We start from the raw sequence: 15,941 nt of genomic DNA on the forward strand, positions 1-15,941 counted from the left end.
GAAGCCGGGCTCGGTTTGGTAGTCATTTTTGTACAGCTTTTATCTCTTACTTTGTCGATTTCCATAGAGAATAGAACATAGCCATTCAGAACATGGAAGATATGGAGCAATTCTATCTCAGCCTCAGTCGCAGTTGGAGGGCCTGAGGCAAAGCAAATAGTTGTTACCTGGGCCGCTGAGCATATAGCAGGCCAAGTTGCAGTTAAAGCATGGCTCTAGGATATATTTTCAAGTTTTTCAGGCCATTTGACAGGGTTCATTGATGGGACCAGATGTGAGAGGGCACATGATTGAAATTGGTGACTTAACTCGAGCCTCAATGTGAATGCGCCCAGTCTAGTGTTAGATTACAGAAAAGAAAAGGCAACCCCTCGTTTCATTTTTTTTCTGGCCATGTCTTTTGTTTTTTGAAGTGCGAGCAATCCTAATGACACTCCGACCTTGAAGGGCACGCCTTACAGTTCCCCATTGGTGCCTCGGTGGTGGTATTGGAGTCTTTGTCAATGTCCAAACGAATGACGTCCCCCTGCGCCGTAACATGGAAAATCTGTCTAGAAATGCTCACTACGCATACTTCGGCCACTCTCCGATCAGCTGGATAACCTCGTCACTGGGGGATCATGCCACTGCGGAAACTTCCGGTACCGACGTTTGGCATCTCCTCCGGGTATGGTTCTGATCCATGACGGGATCCTTGATTGGATCTGTGAGGGGATCCTTGAATGGATCCGTGACGGGACCCGGGATAGGATCCGTGAGATCCATAAAGGGACTCGTTGTCGTCGTCGTAACCGTGGTGGGAAGCGGGGAAGTTTTGAGTATCAAAGTGGTCCTGAGGATCATAGTCTAGCCCAGAAGTGGGTATGCGACTCCCAGGAGATGGAGGATAGGTAGCATGGTCGGCATGTTGAGGATAGGAATCAGATTGAGGCAGAGGATTATGAGGCTTAGGATAGTGGGGACTGTGAGGATCAGTGGGATCCAGATGGCTGAAAGGATTCCAATAGCTTCCACTCATGGCGATAGCAGAGCCAAGGTGTAAGGCGAGGATGGTGGTTTTTAGGACTCTGGACCACATTTTGAGTTTTCTTTTTTTACTTCTTGTAGAAGGAGCCAATTAACTGGGGACAAGGTGAGCAAAAGTCATTTCTGAAAAGGCCACAAAAGTAGCAATTGTGAGGGGCTCTATACAAGATGAAAGCTACTTGCCTTGATGGGACAGGGCGTTAAAAAAAAAAAAAAAGAAAAGAAAAGACAAAGTGTTTTCTTTTCACTGTGTTAAGCTTTTCAAGGCGCATGTATCAAAGTCGCCTTGCGCCACAAGTGTATATTTATTTAGCCACAGGGACTCGTATAAACAGAGTTACATATTGCGCGAGCACGAATCCATGCATAAGACGACAAGGTCAGACTAATAGTGCCAGGACGCTTCGTACTACGTATCAGGCGAAAAAAGCCACCCCTTGTCGCCGTATATGTATGCGTGAGCCTTTATTAGCTTCCAAGTAGCTCCATCAATTATTTTGTTCAAAACTATTACCAAAGTCGGCAGCATCCACAAAGTCCACACCATTCAACCACTGTGCAATGGGGGGCTTTTTAACGTTGGGCTCCACATCTCCGACCCCCCTAAAGTCCGGCCCCCTTGAAAAATGTAACGACGAAATACCCCTTTTATAAACCGATTTAAATGTAAAACTATCAACGCACAATAATACAATCATTGTCAGGCTCTCCCGGTTCGCTAACCTCTTCTCCATCGTTCAAAGCTTCTAAACAGTCCCTATTATTTTCCTGTGCTTCATAAACGTTTTTTTTGCTGACCAAAAGCTCGTTGGGATCCGGAATTACCCTTTTCCTTTTGACCGGCCGTACCGCCTCCAATTTTGCGTTTAACAAACTGATTTTTTGCTGAGCTTCAGCCAATAAGATATCCTTGGTTTCGAAGCTTTTTTGGACTTTTGCAAACAAAAGCCGTGAAGTGGCGTTACTTTTTTCGGACCGGGAAATTTCCTGTAGTTGAAGTCGAATATCTCGGGTCGTTTTAGGGGTTTTCCAAATAAGTAAAGACTGGTCGTTAATTTTTTGGGTTGGGCTTTCCGGTGTTTTATCCCTTTGGAAGCCGTTATTTTTACCTTTTTCGACGTTGGCGTTGCTATTTTCTAACAAAAAAGGGTTTAAAAGTGGTTTTGCCAAGTTCACCGGCCATAACCCCGTCGTACGCCAACCAGATTGAATGGTTTTTGCTATAAATGCTTTTGATCTGGCTTTTCGATAGCAAAGTAGAAAGTTTCGTTTCCCAACAACCGTTGAACAGCAAAACTGGTTTACAAATCCCAGGTGACGTCGATAAGCTTCCTTTAACGGCCCAAAAACCGATAAATCCAACGGTTGAAGAACGTGTGACGAATGAGGGGGTAAATATAGGAGTTGAATATTGTTTTGCAAGCAAAGAAGCATAAATTCGTCCGTTATATGTGATCCATGGCCATCCAGAACTAATAACCGCTTTTCAGGGGTTAAAGGTTGGGTATACGGAATAAACACCTTTTTTAACCATTCGATACCTGTTTCATTATTTGTCCACCCGTTTTCGGTTGCATGAAATTGCCAGGTATCGAAAGGACTTAAATCAGCTGGAAACCATTGTTGCTGTACGTTTTTCCCCTTAAATATAACGAGGGGAGGTATAACAGCCCCCGTAGCTGATACACATTCGATTATGCTCGTCCAACCCCGCGTTCCAGGCTCTTTTCGCTGTAATGGCCGGATTTTATTACGCCCTAACACCAGGCCATTAGATCCTTTGCCTTCCATTATACCTGTTTCGTCCATATTCCAACGGTTGGCCGGTTTTATAGTATCGACAACGGGATTTTTCAAATAGGACCACCAAGATTTAATTACCTCGGTTGTAGCCCCATTAACCCGGGCATTTTCTATTCGCCGGGGTCTTTGGGTTTTCAAAATTGGATATCGGGCTATAAAACGGCTAACCCAATGTTTCCCAAGGCTTTTTCTTTCTCCGGCGGCCTGAAGAATTCGTTCCGCAAAATAGCGTAGTTCTTGATGCGTTGGCGGAAGGCCTAACGCGGCCTGCGCAAGTACCCAATCTGCCAAATAGGTTTCCTGCTCCTGTGAAAGCCTTTGACAAAATCTTTTCGCTTGTTGAATTGACTGGGCCCCCTTTAAACGATCGTGAAGGGTACTCCGAGGAATACCCCATTTTTGCGAGGTTTTGTGAACTGATTTGCCATTTCTTATGTCAGAAATGGCAGCAAGAAGCTGATTTTCAGTGTACTGTTTCATTGGAAAGTTTGGAGCAAGAATCTTCAAAAATCAAGTTCTAAAGTGAAAAATTCGTCTAGATATTTATAAAATAAAACAAAGGGTTGATGTGGCTGAGTAGATATTTTTAGGGGCCGGACTTTAGGGGGGTCGGAGATGTGGAGCCCAACGTTACCTTTACCACCGAGGTAGTTGCTGAATAACGCATATCATTAAGCAATTTAACAAGCCGACCTGGCTCAGCTTATGCCGGTGGTACGGAAATAGCCGCAGTTACTAGTTTAGACTAATCTAGTTTTTAATTCGACTATTCTCTTCGCTCTTGGAAAGTTTTGGATATAAAACAAATCAAGAGCTGGTAATAATATGAATTATGTTGGTTCATGGGCAGACATGCGTGTAGGCAGATCACGTGTTTAACCACGTGATCTCATGACACGTAAAAGAATCTTCAACCGATTCTGACGAGCATGTAGATAGCTAGAGGAGAGAGACTAGACTACGTTTAATTTGTTATATTGTTTTTACCGATCGCAGCGATCATACGATTCCTATCAACAAATTAAATATAATACCTATGTTTTCACCCTTCCGAAATCCATAGATCTACCTATTTCTCAATCCACTCTACAATTATAAGTATATTAGTTACAAACAGTTGAAAAACTCCAAATAATTGGAAATAAAACTCTAAAGCTAATAATATTTAATTTTTCTTTCTTGGGGGATTGTCTATTAATTTTTACTATAAATTACCTTCGGCTTTGGCGATAAAACTACTTATTTAGGTTTTCTTTTAATAGTTCCCATTATTAAGCGGCCCGCAATTCGCAGCAGGTTACAATAAATTTGCCCGCTTTGCTTGGTACTAGAACTAGACTAGTGTAATTACTGATTTTGTTGGCAAGTAATCCGAACTTGGCATCTTGGGGTTGTCTATGAGAAATTTGGAGTAGGGATCACCGGCGTCGCCGGCACCATGGTGGTCGGTAAAATCGGCCGCCAGTGCAGGGCTTTGGAAGCCTGTTTTCTCGAGGCATTTGGGGAAGTGCATCAAAGTCGGGACGGTCCAGGCGGGAATGCCTATCCAGCGGGACGAGAAATCTTCACCTTCAGCTACGGCTCTCGCCCATTGGTACAGTCCCGGGGAGAAGACTTCCGACTTTTATTCGAGTAGGAAGTAAATTCATAATCACGTGGTGACGCCACCGGCTCACGGCTGTAGCGTAAGATAATTTAACAACTTTTTCGAGAGGGTCCGTGCATCGGTTGAATTGTTGCTGCGTTCCAGACAGGTTACCCCTCGCAACGTACGTCTGGAAACGACTCCACTCCGATCAGGCCTCAATCACAAACGTTTGTGTTGCGACACGAACGTCCGACTCATAGCCGCACCACGACTTATGCCACCACGCGTTATGAGTGAACAAACGATTATTGAAGAGCTGCAAAGGCAGCTGCGAGAGTCAAAGAAACGCCAGGAAAAAGCAGAGAAGGAACGACAGGAGGAGCGACAGCGCGCGGAAAAAGCAGAGAAGGAACGACAGGAGGAACGACAGCGCGCGGAAGCAGCAGAGAAGGAACGACAGGAGGAGCGACAGCGCGTCGAAGCATTGGAACAACAAACCCAACCCACTAAACTCGACGAGTACATCGCTGCCTGCCATTTTTTGGTTTTTTCAAACTTGAACATTGAACGGAACCGGGAACTGACCTCGAAAGGATCCATCACCAACCCGCGAAACAAATGGTGTCCCACATATATCCAGCCATGGTCCGATTTTATTTAGCAGCAGAAAATAATATTTGGCACAATTTACGACACCTTTCCCGCTGACCGCCGTGTTTTCGAAAATCGAGTTTTCCTTTCTGGTTTAGGAAAAGGATTTTATTGCGCAATATATTAAACGAAAAAACGCTTGAGTTATTTTTGCATAATAATGTCGAGGATCCGGTTAAAACGATTATAAATTAGTTTAAATAGGTGGAAAGCGTTAGGAACGCGTTCGACCTGGGAAACGGAATAATTTTCGAAAATTATCTATATATTATTAGCAATCTTTTAAAGGAGGTCGTTTACCGCGATACCCCATCGACACCACCGGTTATTCCGAACCATAATTTTAATCTTAACCGGTTACGACCCGATTAAATTTGCGTTTACCGATCCAATAATACGGGCTTGGAAATACGTATAATAATTTATATTTCCGAATATAAACCGCCCCACAAATTAACCGCGCCGCACCTCCGTCTTAGTTTACGCCCAATAAATATTTATAAGGAAATAGTTAACCGGAAAATAATTCCGACGTTAATAAACCCAAACGGACGTTTCCAATATTACGCCGAAAAACTAATTGCAGCCGCGATTACGCAAACGTATTATTATATAATTAAAAGGGGATTTAAATATGGTTTTTTAACGACGGGTGAGGCGATTATATTTTTTAAAATCGATTGGTCCGAACCTGAAACGCTTTTATATTATTTTACAAAATCCGATGTTAAAATGTTGGTTTATCCGAATTATTTTTATTTATATACGGCAATCGGTTAATATTTGGTTTTTAATTTTATAACGCTGGGTTTGCAAAGTAAACGGCGATTGCGCGGACAAAACGAGCGGCACCAGGTTACCGAAAAATTTAAAACGTGGGTGGAAAATTTCGAAACGACGTTATAATTTATTCCGGTAAACGAACGATACGCGCCGAACAATTTACCCGCCTACCAATTTAAAATATATTAAAATATCGATCGATTTCCGTATTTTTTCCGGAAAAAAAGATTTCGGTAAATGGGAAATGAACCCAATAAGGAAAAGTTATATAAAGAGCCAGGAAAATTATCAAACGACGAATTAGCACGGTATTTGCCCGAAACCCCGAATCCAATTAAACGGCGGATACGTTAAAGAGGTCGGGGAAATTAGGGAATTCGACGCAGCGAGCGGATTTTGGCCCGACGGCCGGGGATGGGGACGGAGGAGGAAGTAACGAGCAAGATAGGCCTTATTGCACCCAAAAATGCCTATTGGGTTTCGTTAAAGGCGGATATCTCGACGTAAAATGCCATAATATCGCATTGCACAATAGGCAGTCCAATTCGCCTTGCGACCACGATCGTGGCCCGATTAGCAGTTGTATCCGCCATCCAATAAATTACGTTTAATTCCTCGAAATTCTTTTCGAACAGCTGAAACGGTTATTAAACGACGGGATTACGCCGCTAGTCCACGGAGGTGCATGCGGCATATTGTTCAAAATAAGCTTGTTTAAATTCGGCTATATATTTGTCAGCAAGGGCACGGTTCAAATATTTGTCAAAGACCTTGAACACGAGGCGACGGTTTATAAACGGCTGCAACCCGTCCAGGGTATATATATGCCCGTTTTCCTCGGGAACATCGACCTCCGGTTGATAAATAGGGTATATTATTATGACCACCGAGTCTATATAATATATATGATATTTTTGTCGTGGGGTGGATATGAATTTGACGCGACAGGGGTCGTAAATGGTGAGGGACAGTTTAAAGGGAAAGCGATGCAGTCGTTGCGCGCAATTTATCAATTGGGAGTAGCACACAAAGATGTACGAGGGGCAAACATGCTTTTTAACGAGGAGGTTAACGGTGTTATAATGATCGATTTTGAAAGAGCATTGCTGTTGGAGCCACTTCGCCCTCCATTGGTTCAACTGGTGCCGAACAAGCTGTTACGACCAGGATTGGTACCGACACGATTGGGCAAGAACGAGAAAGATGTCGGGAACCCAAGCCAGGACTACCAAGGAGCACGAGGTCACGTGGTGATAAGATAAGAAACCCTAACCCGATCACCAGGGCCGGAGTGATCACGGTCATCGCCAAGGAAGTGATCAACCCAGCTGTGATCACCCCAGGGTGATCATGATCACTTACACGGGAGTGATCACACCTGGGACATAGTCTATATAAGGCACGCTCATTACCATGTAGATAGATTTGATTCTAGGATTGCTGAGCAGCAATCAAACTCTAGTTAACCTCAATACTTACTTGAGAACGATCATAACTTCACCCCCAGTCGTTGAGAACCCCAGTTACCCAGTCAGACGCTCAGTTGCTTCAACCCACTGTACTTTACCATAAGAACAGGTTACCCGATACCTTGATCGTAACACAAGCGTGGATGGAGGCCAGATACAGCAGAATCCATCAAGTCGGTAGGGAAGTCAGGTGACCGAGGTGAAGCTAGCAGGATATTTTCCGATGAGATTGGGCTGATGAAAATCGTGTTCGGAGTTCATAATCGGTAAAAGGTTTTGCAGTTTATCCTTCCTTGGGCGAATCAAATGGCGGGCGTTTGCCTTTACACTCTTTAGAGTTGTTTTTGTATTAATGTAAGAGCTCCACAAGCGAGTTTTCACATGTTTAATTGGAGTATTTGCCGAACTACGTCGGCTTGGCGTTCATGACTGTGAGGCTAAGTCGCGCAATATCTCGAACGTTTGGCGTCAATGGATGTGTAGAGGAAACGGTTAGGATCTTGGTCAAGTACCCGGTGATGCGGTTGAATAATTGTGGTGGTGAAGAAAAAGGACGGTGCAAGCTCGGTGCGTGTGTCGAAAGCGAAAGCTTGAGTTTTGATAGGGCTGGTAGACAATGGGACAAGTGCTCATATCTGCATCTGGGGTCCCTAATCATAGTGTGAGCCAATTTGCGGTGCACCGTTCAGATCACATGTGTTGGTGGCACAGATGAGGCCATGTTGTATCGATAACAGCATGGCAAGCGGTTAGCCAAGGAATAAGCCACAGGCCTCCCAGGGGCTACCTCAGCAATCTATTGGATCAGGATTGTGTGTGCTGTCTGCCTCATTCTTGGCTTGAATTGGCCCGATGCCGTCCGCCAACTGCAATGTAGAGCATTGAGGCCCGGGAGCAAACAAGAAAGATCTGGACCTTTTTGGCAGTGGCAATCTTTGAAGCCTGGAGTGCAATATAACTAACGATCACGAGAACTGGGGAGGTCGAACACCAGTGATCATACGCCGCCGGGACGAGATTCTTTCCATCCAGGGCGTCATGCACTCGATACCTTTGGGCAGTATCTCTGAGTCTGTGCACGAGGTAATGCCTCGGTCAGCCAATGTGCGAAAAAAAAAGCACATTGGGGGAAGTGGTCATGGGCTCACTCATGTGATAGCAGCCAGTTCCAAGTTCGATGATCCAGGGGCAGTCCAAGGGTAGAAAATGTCCCCATTCCGGCAACCCAAACATTATTTCGACTACTTTTGCCCCGTATTGCAGCAACAACTCCTAGATTCGCACCTTTTCCAAGTTCAGGTCATCTGGTAGCAAGTAATGTAAGGGAACCAACCCGTCATCGTCAAACACATTCGGGTCGGCGCCTGATTTTAAAAGCAGTTTGGCCACAATAGTTTCGCAGTTTAGAACTGCTCATGTCAGAATACAAATCCATTTCGGTTGCAAATTTTAAAAATTTCAATCTGTTTTGCTTACCCGGTTATTCAATGTATTAAACTACGTAGTATTGAAATTAAAAAAATTATATATGTATTTAACGTGGTTCATCAGGACCCCGGACATATCAGGACCCCGGACATTTTTCAACCCAGTTTCATCCTTTATTTTCCACACGTGTTCTTTCCCCCAACAGTAATGGAATCATCAAATTGCGAAGCGCGAATCATTCTTGCTCTAAATGAGCTCCGATCAAGCAAAAAGAAAAGCATACGAAAGGTTGCATTAATATATAATGTCCCAAAATCGACACTACACGACAGAATAAACGGCATCGCTTCTTTGGCCAATCGTCGGCCAGGCAACCAAAAGCTAACGGAAAGGGAAGAGGAAGTAATTGTCCAGTATATACTGGACCTGGATTCCCGAGGGTTTCCAGCCCAGATCGCTGATGTGGCCGCAATGGCCGATCATCTTCTCGCTGCGCGGGACGCGCGACCGGTCGGCAAGCAATGGGCTTATCGCTTCGTACAACGACGCACAGAATTAAAAACGCGTTTTTCTCGCGCTTACGATTTCCAAAGAGCTCTTTGCGAAGATCCTGACGCGTTAAACGCGTGGTTTCAATTGGTGGCCAATATGAGGGCCAAATATGGCATCCAAGACTGCGACATGTACAACTTCGACGAAACCGGCTTTATGATGGGCCAGATTTGCGCTGGAATGGTCGTAACTGGGTCCGAAAGACGCGGAAGAAGGAAAAAAGTACAGCCTGGCAATCGAGAATGGGCGACTGCAATTTGTTGCATCAGTGGCGACGGTTACGATATACCCCCGTATATCATCGTCAAAGGCTTTTACCATTTGTCCAATTGGTATACAGAAGGCGGTCTTCCGGACACGTGGCGCCTCAAACCCACCGTTAATGGATGGACCGACAACGAGACTGGCCTCGACTGGGTTCAGCATTTCGACAACCATACAAAATCGCGGACAAAAGGCGTATATCGGATGTTAGTGCTCGATGGGCACGGCAGTCATCGATCCCCTGAATTCGAGGGCTATTGCAAAGATCACAATATTATTCCACTTTACCTGCCTGCTCATTCATCTCATTTAACCCAGCCACTTGATGTCGGAGTGTTTAACGTCCTTAAGCGGGCGTACGGTCAAAAAATTAACGACTTTATCCGGGCCCACATCACTAACATCAGCAAAGTCGACTTCTTTTTGGCTTTTGCAGCGGCTTACAAAAAGTCAATGACAAAAGAAAATATGGCCGGGGGTTTTCGAGGGGCGGGAATTATCCCCCATAGCCCGGAAATGGTCATATCTAAGCTGGATGTTAGGCTACGGACGCCGTCACCTAAAGAGCTTGATTTTTCCAGCACCGAAACCTGGGTCTCTCAAACACCGCACAACCCGACAGAAGCCGTTAATCAATCTACCCTTGTTAAAAGTCGAATCAACTGTCATCAGGGAAGCTCGCCAACGCCTATTTTTAATGCTGTAAAGCAGCTAGCAAAAGGGTTGGAGTCGATTGCTCATCGAACCACACTTTTGGAAGCGGAGAACCACAGCCTTCGGAAGGCCAACGAAGCGCTTAGCAAGCGGCGCAGGGCTCAAAAAACACGTATCCGCGAAGGAGGGTCATTTACCATACAAGAGGGTCAGAATTTGCTTCAATCAAATGGTGCCGATGGTCTAATATACGAAAAGAAAGATGAAAATGGGGAGGGGAGTAGTGCGCAGCCGGCGACTAAACGACGTTGCGGCAACTGCGGTAAACCTGGACATAATGCACGCACCTGTCAGGAGGATGCAGAAATGTCTGATGTACATATATCCGATTGCATTGAGGTAAATTGAACAACGCTGGCGTTGCAATTGAAATTGGAAGTAGTATTGTGCAGGAAAAGTGTCCGGGGTCCTGATATGTCCGGGGTCCTGATGAACCACGTTATATAAAATAAATATGTAAAATCCCCCACGTGCAAAACTTCGGGAATATTGTTTAACAATAAAATAGTAATAAAACGAAAGCCAAAAGTCTTTAAAAAAAAAAACTTCCCAATTGGAAAGAAACAGGTGAAATATTTTGCACCCGAGGGCCAATATTAACGCGGTTTTGTTAAACCTGAACCGACATAATTTTTGTTGGGATCCACAGGTGCAAATAAAACCACGAATTGAGCCACAGCGCAATTATGGAGCTTCGGGCTTCAGGGATGAGCCCTGAGACTATTAAATAACGCCTGAGCAACCTGAACAGCGATTGAGCAGCGATTCCATAGAGTAAACCAGAATTGAACAAGGGCGAACATAGCATAAACGCGGGCGAACTTTGCCTGAACAGCCTGAACAAAAGCCGGTCAAATCACGTAGATGTCAGGTATGCAGTAGTCCAGACTCGGCGCGGATAACAAAACATAGTAAACTTTATGAAAGTGATTTAACTTGAAACAGTGTAGGAAATCAGTTCGCTGCGCTGCGCGTAATTAGCAATGGACGCCTAGGCTTGGTAAATCTGTATTACGCATTACCTTTGAAAGTTATTTGTGTATTCATTTACTTGACTACAGCCCACAGCACCGCCCACAGAACAACATCATTCAAGTTATTTTCTATTTCGACCGCGCACGACTCGCAGGATCAACCCAGTTGTAACTTCGTAATCACCCAGCTCTCAATGACTTACTTTGTTAATGCCTCTGTTTTATTTAGAACTTTTGACTAAGTCAAGATTTTCTTGCTTTCATGCCTCTCCACCTTTCCCACTACTTCGGAGGACAAAACAAGATAAACCATCCGGTCCTCTCAGCACTGTGTTATGTTCGTCTGGCTCTGGTCAATGAAGCCATTACTCCAAGTCGCAAGCAAATTCCACCACATACTCCTCTATACCCGAATAACCGACACCATGCGTTGTTATTTTCTCGCTTCAGCCCTTTTGTTAATAAACTCTGTCGCCGAGTCGAGAATCCTTGTTCGGCTGGATGTTCGCAATGAAGAAGAAATAAAACAGTGCGGCGGCTTCACTAAGCATTGCAAAGTCCAGATGCCCTACGGCTTCAGGGAAATCACGCCTCTTTATCAAGGCTACGATGACCCCTATGGAGCGACATGGGATACTACCTTTGACGCGGAGAAGTATTTTGAAGACTTTGTTAGTCCACATTATACAGAAGCTTGGAAATATTTCATCAGGCTAGAAATGGACGAAGATATACCTATTGGCCCCCATAGTCAACCCGACCTGTCGCAAGTCGGATGGGGTCATGTCAGAGAGTACATACAAACCTTGGACAGCGAGAGGACTCTGGAGGAAGAACCACCAAAGCTTACATACAACAAGGAACACCGGGTGGAAAAGCCAAGGATCCACATGATTTTTGAAAAGTTGCTACCTAGTTTCTGGACTAATGCATAGTACGCACCTAGCGAGGCGAGGCTATTCTTGATGTACTCTATGACTAAGGCTATACAAGGCTGTACGCTGTGGAAACCAGCTGTTGCAGCTTTGCTCTATCAAGCATCCTCCACCATTCATGGGTCAGACCCACCTTTGTTAGCGATTCACACCCAAACACACCAATAAGCTTAACAGCTGAAGAATTTTCGCCCTCCGGGCGCTGGTCGTCATGGCCTCACCAGAGGTCTCAAACCGCCGCGCGCGCCCGCAGAGCACGCCGCAGACTTTGCCGCAGGGCCAGGCCGAGTCGGGACACGTATCTCTCGACACGCGCACCGCTAACGCGCCTGAGCCGGCTGGCCGCGGAAGGTACTCCAGCCTCCCGGCCCTGGCCATCAAAACACTGCAGCAGGAGTTGGAAAACGTGGAAACAGTCGGCAGCTGGCTCGAAGAGGTCTTTGCAGCCAAGCTCGAAAGTTTACAGGCCCCGGAGGACGCCGCGCTTAGGAGAATTGTTCTTGAACTTGACGACGTGATCAGCGGCTGGTTCCTCAGTCGCACCCTCCCTGAAAAAGAGCGTTCGCGCTCCCCGTCGCGTTCGCCGACCAGTTCCAGCGAAAGGCGCAGCATTTTAATTACGAGGACGGGCACGGCGTCGTCGGCCTCTAAAGGCAGAGGCACGCCCACTAACAAATCGGTCACATGGGCCGAGCGAGCCGCCACGCCACCAGCGGCGGCCCCAACGCAAATTTTAACCCCGGCCACGCGCTCGTACCCGATACGTACGACGCCCGGCAATGCACCTGACAGCTCCGCAACTCCCTCCCAATCGGGCCGGGACCGCTCCCAAGCCCCGAAACGTTTGACAGAACAGCCGTCCAACCGCATCCTGATCCGCGTAAATAACAAATTGCGGATGGTGACGAGGGAGCCATACGCGGTAACGACCAAACTGGCCGAATTGGTCTCGGTGCCACACAGTGAAATCCCAAACGCCAAGCGTACCCCCACGGGCTGGGGTGTTACGGTGGCCTCTGAGGAAACACGGCAAAAACTCCTCAACCCCAGCGCGGTCAAGGCCATTATGGACGCATTGGACGCGCGGGAAGTCACTGTCCCGATAACCTGGCACACATACGCCGTCTCTGGAGTGCCCCGAACGCTCAATTGCCTGGACGGAAGAAAGGACGTACATGAGGTAATCCAGGAGGAGATTACCGTGGCAGCAGGCCAGCAGCCAGTCAACTGGCATATTTCCAAACATGGTTACGACCCACATACGGCTGAGGGCACGTGGATAGTGTCCTTCCTTCAACCCGTAAAGCCCTTTCAGCTTTTTGGAGTGTCGAGACGTGCGCGGAAGGTTGAAAAATCACGCAAAATTACACACCACCACGACGGTTGCCAGGGATATTGCGAAATACGTCGCTGCGTACGGCAAGCGCGTTGCGGCATATGTGGTGAAGCAAAACATGCGACAGAGGAAGAGCCGTGCAAGGCAGCCCCCAAATGCGTTAATTGCCACGGCCATTTCCCATCCGGACATGAGAATTGCCCTGCCCGACCTTTGGTGGTAAATGGGAAGTTTGAACGACCTTCACAGCGTAAACTTAAGGGGATTCGCAGAATCGGACGTGCCAACCGTGCCGCGATTATCAACGACCGGGCCGAAACGGCCCGCCGAGAGCCAGCACCTGCAATCCCGGTCCTAAGCACCTTATCGCAGCATTCGCAAACCTCGAGCTCCCGATCGAGCATTTCAAACAAAAGAGCGCGGCCATGCGAGGCGGCAGGGGCGGACATCCGTAACTTCCTGCAGGTTGAACAGGAACGCGTGCACGACGAAATCGTTTGGGCAGCCGAAATGGAGGAGGACGCAGCGGCTGCCGAACCTTGCCCCGCTGATGGGATAGACTTGGAAGCAACCCGTCGATTAATATGACGAAATACTCGCTCGGCAATATGCAGCGGGAATGCCTCGACGTAGTTTGGGCCAACGTAGGTAAAAGGATGGGTGTGCATCTGAGCCTATTGGAGTTGTGCCACCAGAGAAAGGTGGACCTGGTTAACGTTCAAGAGCCATGGTGCGGGCTAAATACGACTACACAAACGCACCCGGGCTATGATGTTTTTGCGCCAGTGGACGAATGGCACGCCAACACTTACGAAGCCATGACTGGGCTCCGGCCCCGGGTGCTCACCTACGTCAAGGGGGCAGCCCTAAGGGCCGCACAACGACGGCTACCGCAGGGCCAAAATACGCGGGACATACTCTGGCTCGAAATTAACGGAATACTGTTTGTTAACGTATATAGGGCTCCGGGCACTGAAGCCGCGCTGGAAATGGTATGCAATACCGTGCCAAATGGACCCACGGTGCTAGGCGGCGATTTTAACGTAGCGGCTGCTGCATACCAGCCGGGCCGCGCAAACGCACGCGGAGGGGACCAACTGACGGCATGGGCGCAAGCCCAGGGGATGAGTTTCACAGGAAATATCGGCGTGCCCACCCACCGCGACGGGGGTTTACTGGATATGGTCTTTTCCAACCTCCCCAGCACAATAACTGTGGTTGACAGCAGTCTTTACACAGGCTCCGACCACGAATCCCTTTATACCACGCTGCGGACGCGCGGCGCCCCCCGCCCGGAGGCGATCAACGTTTCGGTTAGGGACGACCGGTTACCAAAGTTCGCGGAGCTACTTGCTTTTGGCATGCAAGACATGCCGGACCCGGGATCCGCGGCCGATGGCTACGCATTGGACGCGTGGGTAGCTGAATTTACAACTTTATGGGAGCAAGTGACGTGGGTCGTGGGTACGCCGGCGGGAAAAAGGGACAGCTCGGCTCCCTGGTGGACCGAAAACTGCCAGCGGCTCTGGTCCGAATTCCAGCGGGTTAAACGGAGCGCTGTAAATAGGGCAGACGCCTCTGCCGAGGAAAAAGCCTATACGAAAGGGGTGCGGGCCGCGAAGCGGAAGTACTGGAGGCACCGGATCGACCAACTGCGCGACGATAAAGATTTGTGGAACATGGTGGGCTGGCTGGGAGCCGGACCACGCCTCCGGTCCCCGCCGCTGGTTATTAACGGCGAGCAAGTGAGCGAGCCTTTAGCAAAAGCGGAAGCACTGCAACGGGAGGTGCTTGGCCGATTTTCGGCGGAGGATGACCTGCAGGGAGACCCCTTGGAGGCCTGGTCGCCGGACGAGGCTAAAATCCCTTGGGACACCCAGGTTAGTGCGGAAGAGGCGGAGCGCTCCTGCATTGGGGTTACGAGCACGTCCCCGGGCATCGACGGAATAACCGTCCGGCTACTAAAAGCCGGATGGGTTTCGTTGGCCGAGCCGGTGCGCAGGCTCTACCAACGTTGCCTGGAACTCGGACATTTCCCAGCGCCTTGGAAGAAGGCCGAAGTCGCGATGCTACCGAAAACGGGGAAGAAAGACCGGAGCAGCGTTCGATCCTGGCGGCCTATAGCCCTCCTCTCCTGCATCGGAAAAGGCCTCGAGAGGCTCGTTGCACGCCGGATAGCTTGGGCCATACACGACAACGGGCTCCTTAGCTGCACCCACGGCGGTGCCCTACCCAAGCGATCGGCGACGGATCTGGTTTGTGCCCTCGCCCACGATATCGAGCAGGCTTTAGCTCGCGGGGAGGAAGTTACCCTTGTCGCATGCGACGTCCAAGGCGCCTTCGACGCCCTCCTCCATGGGCGATTAATACGGAAAATGCGGAGCCTTGGGTTTAGTAAAATGCTCCTCAGGTTCGTGA

The 15,941-nt window shown here is 48.0% G+C and overlaps 2 protein-coding genes across 2 annotated transcripts; one reads left to right on the forward strand and one right to left on the reverse strand.

Moving 5' to 3' along the window:
- Positions 1–607: 607 nt before the first annotated feature.
- On the reverse strand, positions 608–1,078 carry MGG_18024 (uncharacterized protein; the record flags this gene model as incomplete). Its single annotated transcript, XM_003721174.1, has 1 exon — positions 608–1,078. The coding sequence occupies one exon, from the start codon at positions 1,076–1,078 to the stop codon at positions 608–610; it is 471 nt and encodes a 156-aa protein (XP_003721222.1).
- Positions 1,079–4,267: 3,189 nt separating this feature from the next.
- Positions 4,268–5,440, forward strand: MGG_15032 (uncharacterized protein; the record flags this gene model as incomplete). Its single annotated transcript, XM_003721175.1, has 4 exons — positions 4,268–4,461; positions 4,544–4,598; positions 4,734–4,961; positions 5,273–5,440. 4 exons carry the CDS (start codon positions 4,268–4,270, stop codon positions 5,438–5,440), a joined length of 645 nt encoding a protein of 214 aa, XP_003721223.1.
- Positions 5,441–15,941: the final 10,501 nt, after the last annotated feature.

The sequence above is a fragment of the Pyricularia oryzae genome, chromosome 7, assembly GCF_000002495.2.
Source record: "Pyricularia oryzae 70-15 chromosome 7, whole genome shotgun sequence".
NCBI classification, from domain to species: Eukaryota; Fungi; Ascomycota; class Sordariomycetes; order Magnaporthales; family Pyriculariaceae; genus Pyricularia; species Pyricularia oryzae.